We start from the raw sequence: 22792 nt of genomic DNA, 5'->3' as shown, positions 1-22792 counted from the left end.
GCAACAGCATAATGAACCAGATTTAATTGATTAAAAACACGATCAAAACACAATTGAAATTTTAAAAAAATCTGAAAATAATAATAATAATAATAATTATAATTGCCTTTAAATTAATTTCTAACCTTCAAATCATATATAAAATAATTCCAAGAGCTTTATTCGAAAGCCCGCCAGCGCTGCAAAGCGACGATAAATTATGGCAAACCACTTTGATCACACACACTAACACATAGACACTCTTACACCAACAACAGGCTCTCGAAAGCTTTCCAACCATTCAACGAAACAGCAACTGCTGAGTTCCGCCCTGGCCATTAAGACAGGCCGCATAAGTTTGTTTTCATCCCTCGACGAAGGCAGTGCTGCGTCACCGAGCTGCGGTCCGAGCATCCGACCCGTCGTGGGAAAGAGAGTGTGTGTATTGTGTAAAACCAATTTTACAGCAAAAGTGCAACAATTTGTGGAATTTTGTGTTGTGATTTCAACTTTACTGTCTGTGCGTGCAATAAGCAGAACAGCTCAATTGCGTCTCGAACTTTGTTTTGTGTGATTTTAATTGCTCTTCGGGTCGGGTTCGGTGCAAAGTGGTGATGTGTAAGCGAACTAGCATGATTGTGCTTAAAAGTGTGTAAAAAAAAGCATGGTCCCGAATAGAATTACCATTAACTCTAAGCAGCGAAACGGGTGACATTCGATCGTACTCTAGGTGCTGCCGAAACAGCCAAAAATGGATCAAATTTCGTGCACAATCTACAAGAAAACCGAAGGTTAAGTGAGAGATACACCAAGTAGCAGCAGCTCCAGGGTGAAAGAAATTCCGTTACCTTCCGTGGCCAAAAAAGAAGGGGAAAGGGGGACACGTCGTGAAAGGAAAGAAAAAACACTCTCAGCGAAACACAGAGAGAGAGAAAAAAAACCTTCTCCGGTGCGCGCGGTGAAGAAAAAGCTCACCGCTACGGCAAGCAACGAACCCTCCACCTCACGGCGGAACTATTAAAACAGGTAACAAAAAAAAACAAAAACCCCACAAACACACATACACATACTTGGAGGGGTTGTAACAAGTATAGAAAGAGCAGAAGAAAAAAAACAACAACATTCCAACGAGATGTGGCTTCGCGGATGAGAGGATGGGAAAAGATCACTCAGGTGTAGTAACCGGCGAGGGCCGTAAAGTTGTCGTTAAATAGGTAATAGCAGATCAAGATCTCGAGTAGAACCGAACATGCCCGCACTGCTTCACAGTGTTTGTGTGTGTGTGTGTGTGTGTGTGTGTGTGTGTGTGTGTGTGTGAGTCTCGAGAAGAATGTGACCTTTCCCTTGTGTCCAAGAAGCTGACCTGCCGCCGTTGGGAGCTGGAGTGCCGCGCATGGGGAGCAAGAGATGGCTACATAATAGTTGGAGGTCGGGTGGTGGGACCGATCGTCACCGATCACCACACAAAGAGAAACCGTTTCACTTTTTCCTCCGCTTTTAGCGTAAGGGTAAAGGGACTGGACGTTGCCGTTTGCGTCCGTGTTTGTGTGTTGCTAGCATTCCCGATCGTAGCGTGATCGTCGCTACGCTATGATCAGCTAATCCGCCTCGCAGCGCAGAAGAAGGTTAAGGTGAAGGGCTCCGAAACGTGAGGAATGTAGCGGTTTGCATGCCTTATTTGCGTTACGCGGGAGAATTGTAACATAGCAGCGGCGGTTACTCATGCTTCGTGAGGTACGTTGTTGTTCTCCCTTATTCTTTGCCTTTACCGGCTGTTGATTATAGACTGCGACAACACACTCTGGCACTACGGTGTAACACTGTCACGAAATGTTTACCAAACAGCAAACGCGTTCTGGCCTTTGTTGGTTGCCACCTGCCACACCGCACATAGCACACAGAGACGGGGAATTGAAATCGACTTTTCCGTGATGGTGAGGATACGCACCAAGCATAAGAACGTGGATCAACGGGAGGATAATTGGTCCGGGCGGAAGGAGATGAGTAGTGCTGGGTTGGATGAGTGTGTTGCTTTTTTTTATTATCATTACCACTGCTGGGCGGCTGGCACGATCGCTTCGCGCCGAAAGGAAGGAGTCGAGGTCATTTGCAGGAAGTCAATAATTATTCCAGAGCCTTTTTGTATCATCTGCCCAGTGCGGTCAGAGCCGGCTTGTATGGGGCAGTTGTACAGAACAGCAAACAGACGCGTTTTAGTATGGAATTGTAATACATTAGCAGCATTTATTTCAATATTAAATTTGCTAGCAAAAGATATTTACGATGAATGGTAGCATTTAAAAAAAACTGTTCGGTCTGGATACTTTTAATGATTTCTACCATTTCACTATATTGGAAATTAATATTAGCGAAGGTTTTTGGATAGTAAATGTGTAATCATGTGAACAATATTTTTGGCTTTTAAAGTTCAAAATTGATTGAGTTTCCATAGTCGTAGTAGCAGGACTTTTAAACAAAATAATAATAAAAACTCGGGTTTAATATTAAAACTCAATTTTACATAATGCCTGGCAGAAAGTCGAAAGAGCAATTTAAAGCTAATGATTACTGCATCAAAATATCGCACTCGTGTATAAGCACCTACATCATCTCTCAACTACTGCTGCACAGTGACGTACAGAAAAATGTTCGTTTTTTGTTTGTTTCAATGTTTGCAAAGTTAGTGTATATATCAGGTGTACTTATAGTGTTCTACCTAATCAATAAAACGATACACAATTTGACAGTATGTTCCATATAATAAAATCTAGTATGCCATGCGGTTGAAGCGATACCTCGCAGAAATGGTATGTGGATTTACTTAGACGTGGCACGAAGAAAGATGCCACAAAACTGACGTGGTGTCCAGTTCTTGCATTACAACAAGATTTGAAGGTTACAGGATTAAAAAAAAAACAGATCCTCCGCCAAATCTGACACATATGCTTCAGCCAGCATGCAAGAAGTCGTACCAACCAACCAACAGAACTCAATATGTTTTTTTTTTAAAGTGAGGATCTTTTGACTCTATCCTTTAGTTCGGTTCAACAGACCATCGATTGTTCTCAAATATCGTTAAAAATTGTGCAGATTTAGGATAGAATTATGACTTAGTGTATAGAAACATCTTCAAAGCATCCAGTTTGTTATGGAACTAGCTGTTAACTCAGGTTTTCATCCTCTTTTCGTTTTCAGAAGTCAAATTGCCCACTAGATATATCAATTCACTTTGAATATTTTAAACATTTTAAATGCATGAATTATGTATTCTGTAGTTTCTTAGGTAGTACCAATGTAGTAGTAGTATTTTAAGATATTATAACTTTTACAAATTTTCGATTTTGTCAGTTAAACATTTTGAATCTACTTGAATATTATTACACAAAAATGTTATAAATATTAAAATTATTTACACCATGCCAGAATTGTTGCATCAAAAGCAACCCTATTCTTTTTTTATGTTAGTCACTGTACCTTGTGTACATTTGCCCTAATCGCGCGGAGCGTAAACGATATCCTCTCTCGCTCTCTCGTTCCCGGTTTGCTCTTTCCAGCGAACGAAGGGCCGGCAGACACGCCGAGAGCGAGTATTCTCTCGCAAACGCCCGTCCCAGCCGGACGTGTGTGCGTGTGTGGACCAGTGCGCGTAGCGTCGCCGTTCGGCCGTGTGCGGGTTTGTTTTGGGTAGCGCCCTTCATCACAGAGGGGTTAATTGAGCCAATGTAATTTGGCTATAATACAACAGTGCGATATAGTGTGTAACTTATCCCGAAAACTCTCCATTGTGCTTCGGAGAACGCGTTCATTGTGTGTCAAACCAAAACAATCAAAAAACGGTGCCCACTTTCACTCCGGAAGATTATTGTTTTTTTTTTTGTTGTTGCTGCAGCCTGCTGTGTTGTGTTTTTTTTTTCTATCGCTGCTCACGCGGCTGTCACTGGAATTGAGGTTGGATGTGTTCCGTGCCGCGGGTGTGTCGCTGTGTGTTGCTGTGTGTGAACGGCAACATTGTGCATCGAGCTGAATCAAACATCAGTTTGTTTTTGCCACTTTCGAGGTGAAATAGTGTGCAATCGCATGATTTACCCGAGTGGTGGTACAGAACAATCCGCCACAGCCGTGTTAGACAGAGTTTGTTGTTTTTCGGAGCTGAGCTTGGGGCGTGCTGTTTATAGTTCGGTGTCGCCAATTACCACGGCCGCCGGAAACGGTCGATTTTACAACGAGGCCAGAAGCAGCAGCAGCACCAGACCCTCAGCAAACACTTTGTGCCGAAGGTGTGTCATTCTCGGTTCTCGATTTCCTCGGGGCCAGCTGCTCCCCTGTCTGTCCCCAGCTGCATTGTGTTAGTTGGTGGTGTGTGTGTATCTGTGTGTAAACAGGGGCGCCCGCCGAATGTCCAATTCTTACACAGTCCGATGTTGTGTGCCGCATGTTTAATGTGCTTCTTCTCTTTCTTCTCTTGCTTCTTTTCCTGCTTGCTGCCTGCGTTTAGCATTCGAAACCTTACCCTTTGCCTGTGCGTGTGTGTGTGGTTTCATCCCGTCCGCGGGTGCATTTGTCTGCCCCCCAAAACCTGCCCGCTTTTGGAGGAAAATGAAAAGCGCTGACGGTGATGGGCGGATGGGTTCGAACCCTGTTATAGCCAGCTTATCAGCCCCTTAACACGCGACGGTACATCTGAAAAAGGAAAACGCAAGAACAGCCTTCTGTGGTGGCACAGCTGTCAAAAAAACAGGAAAAAACGCAACAAGTTTGTGCACCGACAAACCGGCACCGGCATAAGTAGAACACAATCATATACACACACACACCCATCAGTCCGCGGCTTGACCGATAGCGATGGCCCATTTTTCGCTCACCGAAATGCCGACCGACCTGAAGGTGACGGATACGTTCCCGAAGAGTGGCCGCGTAACGGAGGGTAAGTGGTGCTTTTCTTTTTCTTCTTCACCCCATTGCACACGCGATTCTTGTTTCATTGCACCTTTTTCATGTTTTTTTTTCTTCGCCACCCGTTCTGAGACGGCCAGTGCAACCGCCCGTTGAAGGGAGTTGGATGGGTTCGTTCTTATCAAATTCCAACTGGAAGAAGTGTGAGCTTCCGATATCCGATATTGCTTCGAATGTTGATTAGAATCCTACTGAATCGGTATCAAAATCCTCCAACAAGAGTCCGTATTGGAAGGCGCTGCACCGGGAACGAAACCGTCTATCGTTGGATTTCGGAAAAGAAGTGCCCCAATTAAGCGTTACGACGAGACGACGAGCGATAATTGATGTCACTCTTTGCTTCCTGATGCGAATCGTTGGCTTGTGCCAATAAGAAGAGCGAATGACTTTCACCACAACAACAGCCGCGCAAAGGAGAGGGTCACCACAGTAGACGACCTGTGGAAGATTCGACGACGAAGATCCGTGGACGGTGGATCAGTCCCATGAATCATCTGCACCAGCGCCAAGTGGTGACAAGTGCGCCAAGCTGCTTCTCATTCCCACATTGGCCGCGCTGCTGCTGATTTTTAATTCAATTTCGTACCCGTAGCAAACCTTTTTAATTGGACACAATTTGTGTGGCCGGCTCGCTGGAGGGAGTGCCAACGCGGATTGGAATTGGAGCAACATTGGAGCAAAGCTTTGCATTTGGAGCGATTGTTTCGACCACGGCTTCCCACCGATTGCTCGGGCCGGTGCTATGTAGAAAAACCATGAGACTTTTGGTGGAAGCGATAGTGTTTGGCAACTCGAATAGAGGGATATTGTACTGGTATATGTCGATCGAGAGAAAGAGAGAGAGAAAACCATGTGTCCGCGATTGCGTGGCGTGTTTGTTTGAAATGCATAGACCACATTGATAAGAACGCCCGTCAATAACAGCTCAAAGGGCGGCCCGTTTTCTCAGCATGTAATAACAGCACACGCAGCACAACACGGTCCATGTTTGGTCAGCTGGAAAGGTGGAACGTGATGGTAGAGCGAGATTTAAAAGGTAAAAACGGCAGGGCCCGCTGGATGAGGTTGAAGTTGAAAAACATGCCTTGCACGTGCATCACGTGTGTGCCCTCTCGACGACGGGGCAAAAAGGCAGCAAAGAAGAGAGAGATGGATTTATTTTAAACCGCCCTTTTATGTGCCTTCCTTCCATCGGCAACCGTCATTGAAGAGGAAGCAATATTCCCGGTCATGATGGATGGCTAGGGTTTAAGGGCTGCTGTGAGTGTACAAATTCGAGGCTTAAAACGATCGTTAGCGCCTGCCCCTGGTTTTCGAGGGTTCCAGTTATAATTAACTCAGTGTGGTGACAGGCAAGATGTGTATGGCCCAACAACAGAGGGGACAAATGATGTAAAACATATTGTTTTGCTCTTTTTTTTGGGGGCTTTTGTGCCCTTTCCGAGATAGTTGTAACAAGTTGAAATTGTAATTTAATCTCATTTCATTTCACATGCTTAAAGACAAAACCAGAGATAGAGCATTCTCTCAATCATGCACCATTACCAATGGCAATGAACCCCTCGTACCAATTTCCCGGTGCTCTCACACGCTCAACCGGCTCTCGGGCGGCGAAAGGTTTGTCGCCACTGGTGGAATGTGCCAGCGACTTTCGATTCCAAGCGAATGCGCAGGTCACAAGCGCACACAGAAGTCATTCTCCAGACGCACTGTAGTTGCTGCGGCATTAGGAAGTAATATTTTTAGCCCTGCGTAATGGTTCAACTCCAATGCGTATGGCCCTACGATGCCCCGTTCATCATGTCGGGTACGGTCGTTCATCATCATCATCATCATCGCGAAGAGGGCGGTGTGTACGGAGACCTAGAAGGGCGGCAGCTTGTTTTGAGATCTGATCGTGTGAAGATCGACGAACCGCAGCAGCACAAGCACGGTGAGAAAGGAACGACGGGAATACAAAAGGGGAGGCATTTATTTTGGGGGCCCGTCGCGTTGTTGTAATCTACCTTCGCTCGCGCCCGGCCCTCGTGAACGGAAACCGTGCTGTCGCTTTTCTTTGTAACCTCCGATGAGGAGGAAAAATATGATTTTCTTTGGAAGCGAAAAGATGATTTGGCCGGGGAGGCCGCCCGGAGGGCAACGTACCATTTAGAGATGGTTCGGTTTTTTTGGGAAGATTTGGTGGAACGTGCGTGCCGGGTTTCCTTCTTTGTTTGCGGAAAATTGCGCTCCGAACAAAAAAAAACCGTTTTCTCCACTTAGCATAAGAGACCTTTGTGTGGTCGTGCTGAGGGAATTGCCGTTTCATTTGTGTATCGTATTGGAAAAGGCAAGGAGGAAACAATTTCAACTTCTTCCTCTCCCTGTTTGCTTGCACTCGTAATCTTTTACCCTCTGCTCTTATTTTTAATTCGCAAGTCGCGAGTCTGTTTAAGGGGAATAGCGGGGAAAAAGAGGCAAAAACGGACGCGAGGGAGTTTGATAATAATTATCCACCACATTTCCGCTACGCGGTGGCGTTACACTTTCTCCCGACCCATTGGCATTTACTTTTACTCTCGTCATTGCCACGGTGCATTGAACCCCCCCCCCCCCCTTTCTGGGCTGTCAGGTGGTGGTGAACATCGCTGCCACCAAACATTCAAATGCTCTCCTCATCTATCAATCATCATCTTCAGCCAGGGGAAAACGCCCTCTCTTTTGCCTTCCTTTTTTTACCGATTTACGTTGAACAACGTTTACCTGTCATTACAGTTCGCATGGAGTAATCTTATCTTGGCGGCGGTGGTGGTTGGAATTTTCTTCGCTTTGTTTCGCTTTTCCAATACAGTTCCACAGTGAATCGTTTTGGAAGGGTGGAAAAACAATTTGCCCGCTAAATATGCTTTCATAGTTCCATTTTCATATTTTTGTGAAAATTCCCGCAGTCCCGCCACTGCTGCTGCTGCTACGGCGTACGCGTGGACCGGTTGTGCGAGTGCATTGACCGCTGCTTTGAGAGGAGTGGTGGGGAAGCGTGGCAAGGCAGGGGACAAACACCGTTGCCATCTAAGCGTTGTGCTGGAAAATGCGCTGGAAATACGGTTACGGTTGGTGGTGGAATGCTGCACGGATTTTAAAGGAGAGAGAGGGAGAGACGTGCAAATAGGGGAAAGACATACGTAAGAGCAAGCAAGGGAGAGAGAGAGAGAGAGAGAGAGCAAGTACGATTGAGAATGAAAGAAATTTAAATGGAATGTAACGGACGTGCAGGAGAGAATTACAGAATACGGTACACAGTCTGTGCTGCAATTGGTATTTTTTTATATTTTTACCAGAGTTGTTCAAACAAATCTAAAAAAGCTCTAATATTTCAACTATAATAACACTGATTTGTACTGCAAATTGCATAACTTAAGGCGTTGTTCTCACACAGGTTAAATTTTTGCCTGCAAATATGCAATTCGCATTACGTTATTGCCTCATAACCGTTATCTTAACGTTACTTTCAATTCATCGCAATACAGGGTTTTCTAGGAGTTTTCATAGTTGTAGGATACTTCCTTGACTCTTTCCTATGGGAATTGAACTTCATATGATGGAAATTGGGCTCTATGGCATCCTTTTTGGACAGACTGGAAATTCCTATTGGATTTGTCCAACAAGTGTGCCCATTACATTAAGTTCATTTCACGTAAGAAGGAGTCAATAAAGTGTCTCACAGCTATGAGAACTCCTGGAAAAAACCCTGTAAGATGGAGTATTCTTTATGGAAAACCCCCAAAAATGAGCTTTAAAAAAACAACAAAACGCAATTGAAACTAAAAAGTAACTGTTCAACCTGCCCTTAAACCACCGTGCCGCAACATACGAACTCCATTTCCCGTTACTTCCACGCGAGGCGGTGCAAAAAAAGACTTTCATTTCCCGCAAACAGGGTAAACCCGTTCCTTCCTAACCCGGGGCTTTGCAAACCGTGCACAATGTGCGTGTGCGCGTGCTTCGAGTTCAATTCTCTCGCTCTCTCGGGGCCCTAAAGCTCATCTGCTCGGAGCTCGCCATATCCTTTTCGGAGGAGAGCCTGTTTAGCCCAGTCTCCGGCAGGCACCACCCGGTTACACCATAACAAAGATACACGGGACAACGACACGTTTAACCTGTTGCATTCGCGTGGGCATCCGCGAGCAAGTCGTGTGTGGGCACAAAACGACCATATTGGATGTGTTAGAAAGTAAAAATCACATTGCCTTGTGCGTTCGTTGGAAGCTGGCGTGCGCGCGGGAACTGGAATCTTGGACAATCAATGCCGGGGGTGAGTTTAGATTTCTTCCCAACCGTTTCAACTGGTTTGAAGAGGTTTGAAAGCTTCCAGCGATGAATTCACATGCAGCCAGTTTAGATGTTCTTGTCAAAAAAAAGAAATGCCTAAACCGGATACAGCTGGCTGATAAGCAATCGGGCTGTGATGGACTGTGTGAATACTTTGAAGATGCGTACGCGAAACATGTTATGATGTATAGCTGCTTGCAAACGACGACAAGACGGCAACGAACGTTCGAGTGTGGAACTCGTTGCTGGAACTGATTTATAAGCTGGTCCTTTCCCGACAGATTCTTGCCAAACAAGTATATAATAAGTACATGACGCAATATTACGGCTTGGCGTGTCATCCATAAATCTCACGCCTGACGTTTGGGTTCTCAGGTTAGCAAAATCCATTAATTGAAGCAATACCAACTTTATCAGACTTTTAGTCGTGCAGAAGTTCTTCCTTCCTTACGCCCACCAAACACTGGAATAATCATTTCAACTGCATTCCTTTGTGCATCTTCAACTTGTTTTATTTACTCAACAAACAGTCTAACGAATGATGTGTGTGTGTGGGTGCAGGTGTGTCTCTCGGCATGCGAATGTGATGTTGATGCAGTGACGCGAATCTTAGTCAAATATCGACTTGTTCTTGTGGTAGCACTGGTACAGGCTGAACGCTTTATCGCACGCCGTCTCGCCCTCGTTGTTCTCGCACACGTCAGCGAACGCTTCCGCCTTGGCGGTGGGATTGCCCTTGGACAGTTTGGCGATCAGCACGTCCCGGTTTGCCGCGCCACTCTCCAGCGTGAAGCCCACCTTAGAGCTTCAGAGCTGTAGAGTCCAATTCCCATTACATTAAGTTCATTTCACGTAAGAAGGAGTCAATAAAGTGTCTCACAGCTATGAGAACTCCTGGAAAAAACCCTGTAAGATGGAGTATTCTTTATGGAAAACCCTCAAAAATGAGCTTTAAAAAAACAACAATACGCAATTGAAACTAAAAAGTAACTGTTCAACCTGCCCTTAAACCACCGTGCTGCAACATACGAACTCCATTTCCCGTTACTTCCACGCGAGGCGGTGCAAAAAAAGACTTTCATTTCCCGCAAACAGGGTAAACCCGTTCCTTCCTAACCGGGGCTTTGCAAACCGTGCACAATGTGCGTGTGCGCGTGCTTCGAGTTCAATTCTCTCGCTCTCTCGGGGCCCAAAAGCTCATCTGCTCGGAGCTCGCCATATCCTTTTCGGAGGAGAGCCTGTTTAGCCCAGTCTCGGGCAGGCACCACCCGGTTACACCATAACAAAGATACACGGGACAACGACACGTTTAACCTGTTGCATTCGCGTGGGCATCCGCGAGCAAGTCGTGTGTGGGCACAAAACGACCATATTGGATGTGTTAGAAAGTAAAAATCACATTGCCTTGTGCGTTCGTTGGAAGCTGGCGTGCGCGCGGTAACTGGAATCTTGGACAATCAATGCCGGGGGTGAGTTTAGATTTCTTCCCAACCGTTTCAACTGGTTTGAAGAGGTTTGAAAGCTTCCAGCGATGAATTCACATGCAGCCAGTTTAGATGTTCTTGTCAAAAAAAGAAATGCCTAAACCGGATACAGCTGGCTGATAAGCAATCGGACTGTGATGGACTGTGTGAATACTTTGAAGATGCGTACGCGAAACATGTTATGATGTATAGCTGCTTGCAAACGACGACAAGACGGCAACGAACGTTCGAGTGTGGAACTCGTTGCTGGAACTGATTTATGAGCTGGTCCTATCCCGACAGATTCTTACCAAACAAGTATATAATAAGTACATGACGCAATATTATGGCTTGGCGTGTCATCCATAAATCTTACGCCGGACGTTTGGGCTTTCAGGCTAGCAAAATCCATTAATTGAACCAATAGCAACTTTATCAGGCTTTTAGTCGTGCAGAAGTTCTTCCTTCCTGACGCCCACCAAACACTGGAATAATCATTTCAACTGCATTCCTTTGCACGTCTTCAACTTGTTTTATTTACTCAACAAACAGTCGAACGAATGATGTGTGTGTGGGTGCGGGTGTGTGTCTCTCGGCATGCGAATGTGATGTTGATGCAGTGACGCGAATCTTAGTCAAAGATCGACTTGTTCTTGTGGTAGCACTGGTACAGGCTGAACGCTTTATCGCACGCCGTCTCGCCCTCGTTGTTCTCGCACACGTCAGCGAACGCTTCCGCCTTGGCGGTGGGATTGCCCTTGGACAGTTTGGCGATCAGCACGTCCCGGTTAGCCGCGCCACTCTCCAGCGTGAAGCCCACCTTCGCGAACATACACTGGATGGTGCACTGGAAAGACGAGAAGGAGAGCACCACGACGGTCGGGGGTCACAAAACTCCTGCAAAACCTTTTGTGCAAACAGACGATGCTTACCTTGGCCGTTTCACTGTCCAGCGTTAGGTCGCCCAGCCGCATCTTGGTGGCAAAGTCCTCCGGCAGCTCACCGCCCAGCTCGGCACGGCACTGTTCCGCCAGCGATTTGGCTATCTCGTGCTGCTCCTCGGTGAAGAAAGCCTAGAAAGGGTGATAGAAAACAGCAGGGATATTATAGACCTGCAGCACTCTTAATAGCTTATCACTCTTCAGTACCATCGTAGAGACAGCGGCCAGCAGCACCACGAACACAATCTGAAGGCTCTGCATGATGATGAGGGCGGCGGTGGCGGTAGGATCTTTTGGATCTTAACGATCAGGCACGGGCACAACAAGGCACTATCTTCACCGGAATCGGATTCGGAAATGAGATGCTACCATTCGATTTCGTGTGCCTTTTATACACGGCTTAGAATCGCATCGCCGGCAGTAATCGGAACGCTCCACAACGAAAAGCGCGAGATACTGGAGAAGAATAAATCCATCTTGATTTATGTGCAGCTTGTTTTTGTTTTCTTCTTTTAGCGCTGTCTGCTAATTTCGGGGAGGCTCGCCAGCCATCTCCTTGTATAGCGTGCGATGTCCTCTTCAAGGCCATCCAGAGCCGCGCAGATGCATTCATTAAACTGCGTCTGGGGTGAATTTGTGCAACCCGGGCAAAAAGGATCTCGCTCTCTCTCTCTCTCTCTCTCTCTCTCTCTCTCTCTCTCTCTCTCTCTCTCTATCTCTCTCTCTTTCTCTCTCTCTCTCTGTGTGACAATGGGTGATGCTCTCGGGGTGATCATCTTCAGTACAAGGTCAAGGTTATCAGCTTGCTCTCCTCCACCTTGGATTGGGGGTATGTTGTTACTGCAGGCCAATTTTAGGCCCAGAAGGCCAGCCTCTTTTTCCGTGACATAATTTATAACAATCCACACTTTCGCGTCGTCTTCTTTGCGTAATTTTCACGCGATTAAGTATCCTTACACGGCGGAATAGGTGGCAGACGACGAACCCCGCCATCCTCTGGAAAGTGCATCACGGAATCTCTCTCTCTCTCTCCCCCGTGACCGTTGACCGACTCCATATAATAGTCAGACGGATTCTCTCTCTCTCTCTCTCTCCTCTCCCAGACGGAAAGAGCAGTCAGCTCGCTCCAAATACAAAACGGGTTGCAATTTGTAAAACAAATTAGTGGCGCTTTGTTATTCACCGACGGTGCCTTCACGCGCAATGTCACACGGGTGTTCGGTGGTGGGAAGCAAAATCACTGCTGGGGCAGGGGAAATCACTTGCCTATTAGTTTATAATGTTGTGTTGTGTTGCTGGTAGTGTAAATTTTAGTGTACAACTGCACAACTGACCTTATTTTTTTCTTTTCGCTTTTCTCTTTCTTTTCATCGCTGCTACGCAAAGTTTGCAAAGAATGGCTCGTGCGGGAGGATGGTGCCTTAGCATACCAGCTGCAGAACCAAGAGAGTAAGTAGCTTTGTGTGCGTGTGTGTGAAAATGATAGTTTTAGTAGTGTAATTGAATTATTTCCCCCGGTCCATTCCAGTTAACGAACACTACAAGGGTAACAAACAGCGCAACCAAATCGTGCGGCAGGACTTCCCCACCGCCCTGTCCGAGCAAATCCGGGAGAAGGAGGATGCGGAGCGGCAGGCAGCACTGTACCATCAGATGATAAACGAGCAGTAAGTGTGTTCAGGCTTTCGTGCTATATTTTATCACTAATTTCCTCATTTTATTCGCTTTTGCTCAAATAGAGAGGAGATGGACGCAAAGGTGGCACGCGATATTGCGGACCAGCTCAACCGGGAGGCGCAACTGAAGCGTCAGATGGAGCTGCAACGAGGCGAACTGTTGGCCCGCAAGCTGCAAGAGCAAGCCGTGCTGGCGGATCGTAGACATCCGCCCGGAGCGGCGGGAAGTTCCGACAGGCAGCCACAGACCGCGCAGGAGCAAAACGCATTCCCGCTTCCACCCCGTGCGCATCCAAAGCCAAAGCCCGGACCGGCCACGAACGGCAACCAGGAGCACCCGGGAAGCTCCCACTTTATGGCGCATTCTCCACCGCCGTCCGCAGCGCAGCAAAGCAACGAGCCGCCGGGTCTGCATTACGCCTCGTTGGACCTGAACGCCCCGAAACGTCCGCCACCGCAGCCCGTGTTTCAGAATGGCCGGGCCGTACCGCTAAGTCCGCCTCACCATGCCGCCACCGGGTATCAGGAGCGGCTGGAAGTGTTTCCGCCTCCACCGCCGCCAGCAGCAGCAGCAGCCGCAAACTTCAACCAGTACTCGGACGACGAGGAACCGGTCAGTGGGGGACAGTACGCCAACATAAACCTGCACTCGCACACGCCGGAGAAGAAGCAACCTCAACATGCGCCACCGTACCGGCAGCAGCCGGGTCGCTCGTTACAGCAGCAAGCGGCCGATCTGGTCGACAGCATCCGGCCGTACGATGTGCCGCTGTCGAACGATGACTTTTCCTACCAGTATCCACTGCCACCGACGGTGAACAACATTTCCGCCCCTGCAGGCAGTAGAGCTGGTGGTGCAGTGCGGTACGGGGGTAATAATACTAATAATAATAATATCGCCCCTTCGACAACGGAGGCCGACTATCAGAACAATACAAACTTTAACAAAATGTCACCGGAAAAGTACGTGGCGCCGGCAGTGTCCTCAAGTCGTCATGTCGCTCCCGAGGGGTACGGGCGACGAAACGAAGCTCCACCGCTGCAGCGAACGTCCGCCAACCCCATCAACTACAATCTGTACGATGACGACGATATCGACGAGGCGCTGGCAGGCACGAGCGGGACGTTTACGGCGACGCCACTCAATCAGCTGGGGCTGCCGGTTGAGGCGGGACCGAGCGGCCGGTACGCGAACGGTGGAGCGACGCCGAAGACGGGCCATTCGCATCACAACCACCACAACCACCATCATGCGATCTACCAGAACCAACCTCATTCGTCGCACGCTTCGCCGAGCCACTCGAAAGCGAGCAGCTACGACAAGACGGATCGGATCCGGACGCTGCAGGAGCTTGGGCTGGCGCCGGACGAGATACAGGAGATCGATATGCGGCTCGAGCAGGAGCTGCGCGATGCGGTAGGTTGTTTGATGGTCAATAATGAACGTAAAATCGATCAGGCAGGTGAAACAATGTAATGTAACTCATCAACTGTCCGTCCCGAGCGAGTCTGCACTCTGGAATAACATGTCGGATTCGTATACTCATGACTAGAGGCAGACTCGTTTGGGAAGGATGGTTACCGCTCGTCGCTTATCGTGCTTATCAGTGTTTAATAACAAACGCTCGGATCGAAACAGATGAGATAAGGTCAGAGTTTTATCTATATAACGTGGTACGGCTATTTATTGCATTAATTTAATCCAATAGATAACTTACAATCATCTGGTTAAGTGAGTTGTAAGGTGCAATGAATCAAGTATTATGTCAGCATGACTTTACAGCATTTGTCATCAAAAATGTTTGATAAAATACTAATTTTCTTTCCCCTGTATCCCCCCTAGGAACTGGCCCGCAAGCTGCAAGAGGAGGAAGGCGGCACCGTCGATCAGGAATTCATCGATCGTAAGGTGGCGATGGAGGCGCAAGACAAGGAGCTCGCCAAAATGCTGCAGGAGCGGGAACGGGCCAAGGCAAAGCGAGCCCGCGAGAAGGCCCGACTAAAGAAGGAGCAACGGCTGCAGCAACAAAAGCAGGAGCAACGAGCGGATGGCACCGTATCGGAGGATGACCCGGGTGCAGTTGGAGAAATTGTTGCTGCTGCTGACCCAAACGCCGATCCGGATGCGATCGTTGACGCTTCCTACTCCAACCCGATCGATATGCTGCAGCAGCAGCAGCAACATCAAAGGCCACCAAAGCTGATCTCCCCGACCGGCTCTGCCGCCGGTGCGAGAGGATATTACGGTGCACCGGTGCCAGTACCGACGACGGACCATCCACTGCACAACCATCGCCAGCAGGGAAGCATTTCATCGCACGGCTCGGGCTCTGGCAGTATCGGTAACGGGGCGCAGCAGGCAAACCAGTTCGCAGGGCCAATCAGTGATGAAAACTACTCCAACCCGGTCGACATGATTAAGCAGCAGAAGCAGCAACAGCAGCTACTGTTTCAGCAGCAACAGTTGTTACAGCAGCAGCAGCAGCAGCGTGGTGGACCGAACCTGAAGCTGTCCGCGAACGTACAGCGGTTAATTGAGAATGGGCGCAAGGACGATGAAATCTATGTGCTGCCCGTTTCGCAGGAAGATCATCCGCCCATGGAGCTGCCCCAGTCGCAGCGTACGCCACCGAGAGGTTCGATGCATCCGGCCAACGGTGGGCGGCACGTGTCATCGCCTGGGTCAAGGTAGTGAAGGACGACTGAAGTGAGCGTTTTAGAATGCTTTAGATACTAATATTCATTTATTACACTTCAGGAATCAATACCTGGACGAGAACATCGCTGCAAAGATTGATCCCACCTTTGGCAGTGGTGCCGGTGGCATGGGACACTCTCCAACCTCCACCGGGACTTCGTCTTCCGCCGCAAACGCATCGCAACCAGGTAGTAGTTGAAGCAAATGAATTGTTCTCACTTGAAACTAATGCCACAGATCTTCATTTCTTTTTGCCTTTCCGCCTCAGACATACTTGAATTCTCCGACCCCGGGTCCTCTAGTCCAGTGCCGCCACCGTACATGCCGATACAGGGTACGCGCCGAACGAACGCGCCCGATGGCAAGAAGCGCAAGTCGAAGGAACGCTGCGCACAGCAATAAGCGAAGGGAATTGACGACGCACGGGGATGCCGTACACCAAACACTGCCCTTTTGCCGCGCAGGAGTACCGAGGATGTATCGAACCGCATTTATTACGCCGGCCGTCGGCCAGGCCGTGCTGCACTCCGAAGCCGGCAGTATGTTGTGTGGAGTATTTAATTGCTAAAACAGCCCAGAGGAGGGAGCCTTTTTGGCAAGTTGGCAGCGCCGTGGTTTAAGCCTTAAGTTGTGCTTAACGTGTTTTGTGTGGTATGATTTTAAATCTCACCAGCCGCATGTAATATTTATCGAACGTTGTGGATCTGCGAAGGAAGGAGAAATGATGCTCAGAGCGTACCGTGTTTTGGTGCTCCGGCTCCGGCTCAGTGAAATATATGTGTTTTATTTTTCTCTTTTGTAATAAAAGCAATGAGTTGATATACAAAGCATGGTTTTGTAATGTGTCTTTTTTTTAACTCAACAAAGGAAGGAGACATCATTTAAAACAGATAAAAATTTATGGTGACTTACCGACTTGTGTTCTGAAAGGCGAATAACATCGCTTAGTCGAGACACAAACCACACCACCGTACAGCGACATCTAGGGTGCGTCGGAAGGAACCACACAGTGCGGTGTAACGGGTGGGTGTAACGCTGTTAGCCGATCCAATAACCCTTGCACGACTAGGGAAAATATTTTTCCACTGTACAAAACAGTCGTTTTCCGATAAAATAAGTTCAAGGTGGCAAATATATGTTGAAAAGAAAGAAAAAAAATGTCAATTTGATGATATTTTCTTGTTTTACATTCACCATGGTATTTGGCATAGTTAGTATTGGAAATCTTATGGTTGTGAAAGGGTTAATTAGGAAAGGAATTCAAGAATCGATTATTACTATTATATTTTGTACAAAGTGTGCAAATTTTGAGCAATACAAGTGTACGGAAAGCTTTATAATTTAGTGAACAGCCAGTACGAACATGAATATAGTTCTTTGTGCTGTCAACTGTTATAACTTCTTGAAAAGATGCATTGGAACGATGGATTTAAATTGTGTTTTACCTTATAAACACAAAGCTATAGCAATTAATGCCACAACAATCTTGCAAAAAAAAGGTAAATTACTGAAAATAGTCGCCGAGCGAAGGATAATAAAATATGAGTACAAATAACGAATTAATGCATCAATCTAAAAATCTTCTACCGTTTTGTTGCGTTTATTCTTCCGATCAAAGAAAACAAAAAAAACATTTTCGGAACCATCGGAGAGTTCGCTGCAATCCAGTGTGTGCCGAATGTCGGACCGTGTGTGTGTGTGTGTGTGTGTGGGTGCAAAGCGGTGGAGGAGCATTCCGGAAGAGTCAACATGCAAAAAGCTACGCCCGCAGTAGTGCATCGGCCACGAAAGAGATAGAAACGCGTTAGCTTCTCTTTTCAAACCCGAAGGTGTGTTGCATGTGTGTGTGTGTGTGTGTGTGTCTGTGTGAGAGTGAGTGCAGTTTTGCCCCGTCCAAGGAACCCCAAAGACCCATGCCCTCCATTGCAACCCCTTAAAACCGACACCACAGAGAGAGAGAGAGAGAGAGAGAGAGAGAGAGAGAGAGAGAGAGAGCGACGGGGACAGCGAGATAAACCGAACTGCATCGAACAAACACATACCCACACAAACGGGCGAAAGACTGCACAATCGAGCAAACAGCCCGGCACAACTTTTGCTTCCATTGCAACCGATCTTTGTGTGTGTATGTGTGTGTCTGAGCACACAAACGGGAACTTGATAAGACCGTCCCCGACGATGGTGCCACAGAAATGCGAAAATTTGCATTCTAACGACCGCAAACACACACACACGGTCGCACGCATCAACGGGGGGTTGCAAAGGGATGTCGACAAGGGAGGGAGGAAGTAGCTATGGCTTGTGACGCGTACAAAACGTACGAGATCTTGACCAGCCTTGATGTGCGGCGCGTTGCACAAAATTCCCTTTCCCCTCCGCTCCGCGATTCCACAAACGGGACCATAAAAGGGGGGTGTTGAAGCGAGCGAAAGGGGTAGCCTGGACTTGTGCAACGGGTTGCACAAAGAGGAGAGAGAGAGAGCAATAGTGCAACTGCAACAGCACCAATACACTCGCAACAGCGCGCTGGGACCGCTGGGCGACGAGCTGCAGCGCATGTCATCCGGAAATCGGATGCACACCCCTCCCTTCTTCACTCCTCCTGTGATCGGGGGGGGGGGGGGGGGGGGGGGGGATTCATATTTTGCTTCCCATTTGCCCGAAAGAGAGAGAAAGAGAGATGGGAAAGAACGATTGAAAGGAAGGAAAGAGTGAGATCGCCAACGAGGGACAGCACGAAGCGCACAACACAACTGCAACTTGCAATTGCATCGGTGTGCACACCAACGAATGCGCGAGTTTGTGCTGCACGTCGTGTTTGAAAAGTCACATACACACACAAGCACACAAAAACGGGCTAAAAAGAGATAGGAAGCTCAGCGCAAGTGCGCGCGATGCAAAAAAGTGCATTTCAAACGAACGCAAAACGTGCACACACACATGCACCATAAAAAAAACGTCCCGTAAAAACGGTTGGCCAAGCCGATGCAAAACGGCAAGTACAGGGGGAGAGGGGGGAAAAGACCCCCCGCTCATTGCCCTGTTCCCACACAAAACATGCACACTCCAGCCCCTGTTTTGGTGCACTTTTCGTTGCGATGTGTGTGTGTGGTAGTATTGGTGCAATAAGAATCAGCAATCGATCGTGCCCGGATTGGCAGTGGGAAGGGGAACCGATGAGAAGGAGGCATCCCGCCAGGGAATGTCTGTGTGTGTGTGTGTGTGTGTGAGTGCGTTTGACCAGGCCAGACACAAGTCGCTGTGCAAAAAAGGGGGACAAAACGACGGACCGACCGACCGACCGAACGATGGACAACACGGGGGCCCCTCAAACAAGCGACTCAAACAAAAAAACAGGGAACGGACACACCAACCAACACACACACACACACACACGAGCATGCAGGTTCGCGGGTGCGACTCGCCGTCGTTTGCTGCGGTGCAGTTTGCGTTTCCCGGGGTAAAAGTCGCAACCGCACCATCGCACGGGCAATACACACAGCAGGCGCAGCGCTCGTCGTCTTTTGCGGGCGCTCGTCGTCGTCGTGGTCGTCGTGGTCGTGTGTCATCGCCAAAAGCCGTAGTTCGTTCGCCGTAGTCGCGCGTCCCGTGGTCGTCGTCGCGGTCGTCGTCGTGCGTGCGTGCGTGTGCGGGTCACAGCGAGAAGAAAACGTCATCGTCGGCGCGAATCTGAGCCCAGCGCGTTAGCGGCGCGCGCGTTCACGACCGTTCCTTTTTTTTTTGTTAGTTCTATCGTGGTTCACTGTGTTTTTCTTTTTGTATCTTCTAACCTTCCCATCCCTCTTGCTCGCGCTACCGTTGGACCACATCTTCACACCGATCCGAGGGGGGTTTTGCATTTGTTTTCGTTGCGTTGCATTTTGCACATGGCACATTTCCCCCCCCCCCCCCCCCCCCTTTTTCGTGACACGGCTCAAAAGGGAGTCGCACCGGCCTCCATTACGCCCGTCCCATTCCGACAATTCCATCAATTGACATTCCTTCTACGGTGTGCGTGCGTGGCTGTGTGTTCTCATTAGTGCTTTGGGAGGGAATTCTTGCTCTGGTTTGCTCTAAAAAAAACGTGTGACTCTTGCTGCGTTAGAGTTGTGTTTTTGTTAGCCGTTTTTTTTTGTTCGTTTGTGTGTGATGTGTGTAGTCTTACCTCAAGAAAAGACACTAAGGATCTTTTCTTTTTCTTTGGGCCCCCGGGGGGACCTTTGGCAATCCCATTCGCGAGCTATTTTTCACTCCAATTCTTTCCCCCCTTTCGCGCGAACGGATTCCATTCCCCGTAAGATCGTGCTGGTACTGTCAAGCTGTCATTAAATCCCCAGTAAGAGCTGTCAAACCGCGCAAGGGGAAGGAGCAGGGCCCACTACTACTGCGTGTGTGATCGCTTTTCGAGGTGACGAGTGACAGATTAAACTCAATCACATCACTGCAAGAATCTGCTGCCTTGGCTTCTTGTGCACAGCAAATGAGCCTTTTACCCCTTGTCGATGGTGCTGCTGGTTGCTAAATTTAGTGGAATTTTGAAAGTAAGCAAACTCTTCTGGTTCCCCTTCTTCTTTGAGTGTGTGTAGTGTGTGTGTCTCTCTCTCTCTCTCGGTACGTTAGATTCCAGCCATGGTTTTCTGCCAATTTTAGGTTGTGCCGTTTTTGTTTCTATTTGCCCCGAAAATAGCTCTTGGTCGGTTTGGTTCTTTTTTCTTGAACTAAAACGTTTTGTTAAATAGTTCCAACACACATGGCAAATTACAATCTTCCCCTCCCTCTCTCTCTCTTTGGATGTCCTCCTTCTCCTCCCCCCCCAACCTATTTCCAATGTTCGGTGTCCTGTTCGGAAAGGAAATTACCGGGAATTTCTGGAACGCGCCAGTATCGTCCCTTGCCGGCGGGCCGTCGTCATTTTTGTTACGCTCTCTTCCTGCTCCAAGTGCTGCTGTCTGTGTGTATGTGTGTGTGAGTGTGTGTTTGTGTGCAAATCGCAAGTGAGACATACAAGGGAATTTATTTTTATTTTTATTTTTTGTTGTTTATTTCGGCTTCTTTGGTGTTCGGTGTTTGGAGCTAAGGCTAAGGAGCATTAAAAATATCGAATTTCGCCGAGTATTTTTTTTCCCCTTCCTTCTAAAACGGTTAATTACCTTAGTGACAGTTGCTGCTCCACAAAACAGGCCGTGCCAAAATTGCGACCAAGCGACACAAATATCGGCAAACGTTTTCTTTTTTTTTTTTGGTTCGTTTTGAGTGGGTTTTGCTGAAGTTTGTTTGTTTAAGTTTGCTCCATTATTATGAAAAAATATTTAAAAACGTAAGCTTTGCAAACATTCACCAATTATTAAAAAAAACTAATAGTTTGATGTGTGTGTAAGTGTGTGTGTGAAAAACTGTTCCTCAAAATGGCAAAGAAAGATGGTGCCAAACTCCCACAGTGTTTTGGCTTTGGCAAATTTAGCACGAAGCGTATGCCGTCGGAAGGAGTAGAGACAAAGGTAAGCCGCCTTCATTACTGGTTTTATGCCGTTCCTCTAATTATACCATCATTTGTTTGATTGAACCCCCTCCCTCCACCTTCGATTGATTTCACCTTTCTACTGCACGCCGTTGTGATCTTTTCTGCCCGCACGAGATAGGAAGCCATTTTTCCCACCATCGTCCCTCTCGCTCTCTCTCTCTCTCTCTGCATTGTATAACGGGATTTGAACACAGACAAATGGCGAATGTCCCATCCCGAAAAAAAGCCGAGCTTTCTCCGTTTGGCTGCCAACCACGGGGTTTGTGTGTTCCTCTTCTCTCCTTTTACTTGCACACTGTTGTACGTTCCTCCATTCCAACTATCGTTCCCTCCCCCACCGAAACACTTTCTTCAAATTTATCCTCTTTTCTTTCCTTCGTTTCTTTCTTTCCGTATCCCCCTCCCCCCCCCACCCCCTACGCGTTAGTTTTTATGTTTTGCTTTCCACCACTTCTCGGCAGATCTCCACCAAGCAGCGCGTCCGTTATCTGTATCTTTCTCTTTGCTCCTTTCTTTCACAAGGCGAACGGGGTGGAGGTGGGGGGCTGCGCATGTTTTAGGCGGCTTTTGATTTACTATCCGCCATTTCACTTTTTTTTCTCAACCTTCCGATGGAGCAGATTCACGCAGATTGTATGCTTTTGCAGTTTCCGTTTTTCGCTATTTCCGTTTCGGGCGGATTGATTTTTTTTTACCTTTCTAGACGCCATTTTTAGTTGCATTGATTGTGTTAAATTATTAATGAAAACTACATTGTAATCGTGTGATATAAAATAGCACTTTTAATCTGACATCCAACAGAGCTTTCAAACGGGTTAGCAAACTTTCTTAATAACCCATTGCTTGCACTGCTCTTGCGAAAGCTTCCGTTAAGCCGGGAATAACTTTTTTCCCCTTCCGGTGGCGCTTTCCGTTACGGAAGCGAGTGACTAATCCGTTTTCCATTTAACAAGTTTCCGCAAACGATTTCCACCGGCAAGATTAAGATAGTTTTTTTTTTAGTTTTCACTGGAACTTTCTCAAGATTGTTTTCAGTTGAATCGTCTCAGTTTTGCAAAGTCTGAGTTAAATCTTTTGACTGGAACGTTTTGTAATTGGACAGAAAACACATTTGAAATGAAGAAAAATTGTGCTTATTACAGAGTTCTTCAGGAGTTATCACAGTTGTGGGACACTTCCTAGACTCTTTCCCATTGGAAGTGAACTTCATACGTTGGAAATTGAAATCTATGGCACCCTTTTTGGACAAGCTC

General features: G+C 47.6%; 2 protein-coding genes across 6 annotated transcripts; one reads left to right on the top strand and one right to left on the bottom strand.

Moving 5' to 3' along the window:
• The first annotated feature begins 325 nt into the window (after positions 1-325).
• On the top strand, positions 326-16845 carry LOC121596086 (atrophin-1). Of its 5 annotated transcripts, none has more exons than XM_041920720.1 (8): positions 326-1005; positions 4475-4903; positions 13031-13093; positions 13173-13311; positions 13384-14737; positions 15164-16008; positions 16079-16206; positions 16287-16845. In XM_041920720.1, exons 2-8 carry the CDS (start codon positions 4822-4824, stop codon positions 16418-16420), a joined length of 2745 nt encoding a protein of 914 aa, XP_041776654.1. In that variant the 5' UTR covers positions 326-1005; positions 4475-4821; the 3' UTR covers positions 16421-16845. The 5 variants fall into 5 exon arrangements, with proteins under 5 accessions (XP_041776654.1, XP_041776653.1, XP_041776655.1 ...); XM_041920719.1 differs by lacking the exon at positions 326-1005 and adding an exon at positions 3568-4256; XM_041920721.1 differs by lacking the exon at positions 326-1005 and adding an exon at positions 3571-3652.
• LOC121596087 (general odorant-binding protein 56a-like) lies at positions 11222-12024 on the bottom strand. Its single transcript, XM_041920725.1, has 3 exons — positions 11852-12024; positions 11636-11776; positions 11222-11550 (listed from the first exon to the last, which is right to left on the bottom strand). Exons 1-3 carry the CDS (start codon positions 11903-11905, stop codon positions 11335-11337), a joined length of 411 nt encoding a protein of 136 aa, XP_041776659.1. The 5' UTR covers positions 11906-12024; the 3' UTR covers positions 11222-11334.
• Positions 16846-22792: the final 5947 nt, after the last annotated feature.

The sequence above is a fragment of the Anopheles merus genome, chromosome 3R (genome assembly GCF_017562075.2).
Source record: "Anopheles merus strain MAF chromosome 3R, AmerM5.1, whole genome shotgun sequence".
Lineage (NCBI taxonomy): Eukaryota > Metazoa > Arthropoda > Insecta > Diptera > Culicidae > Anopheles > Anopheles merus.
The sequence above is the reverse complement of the archived record's forward strand: the minus strand, read 5'-3'. Positions and strand labels throughout refer to the sequence as shown.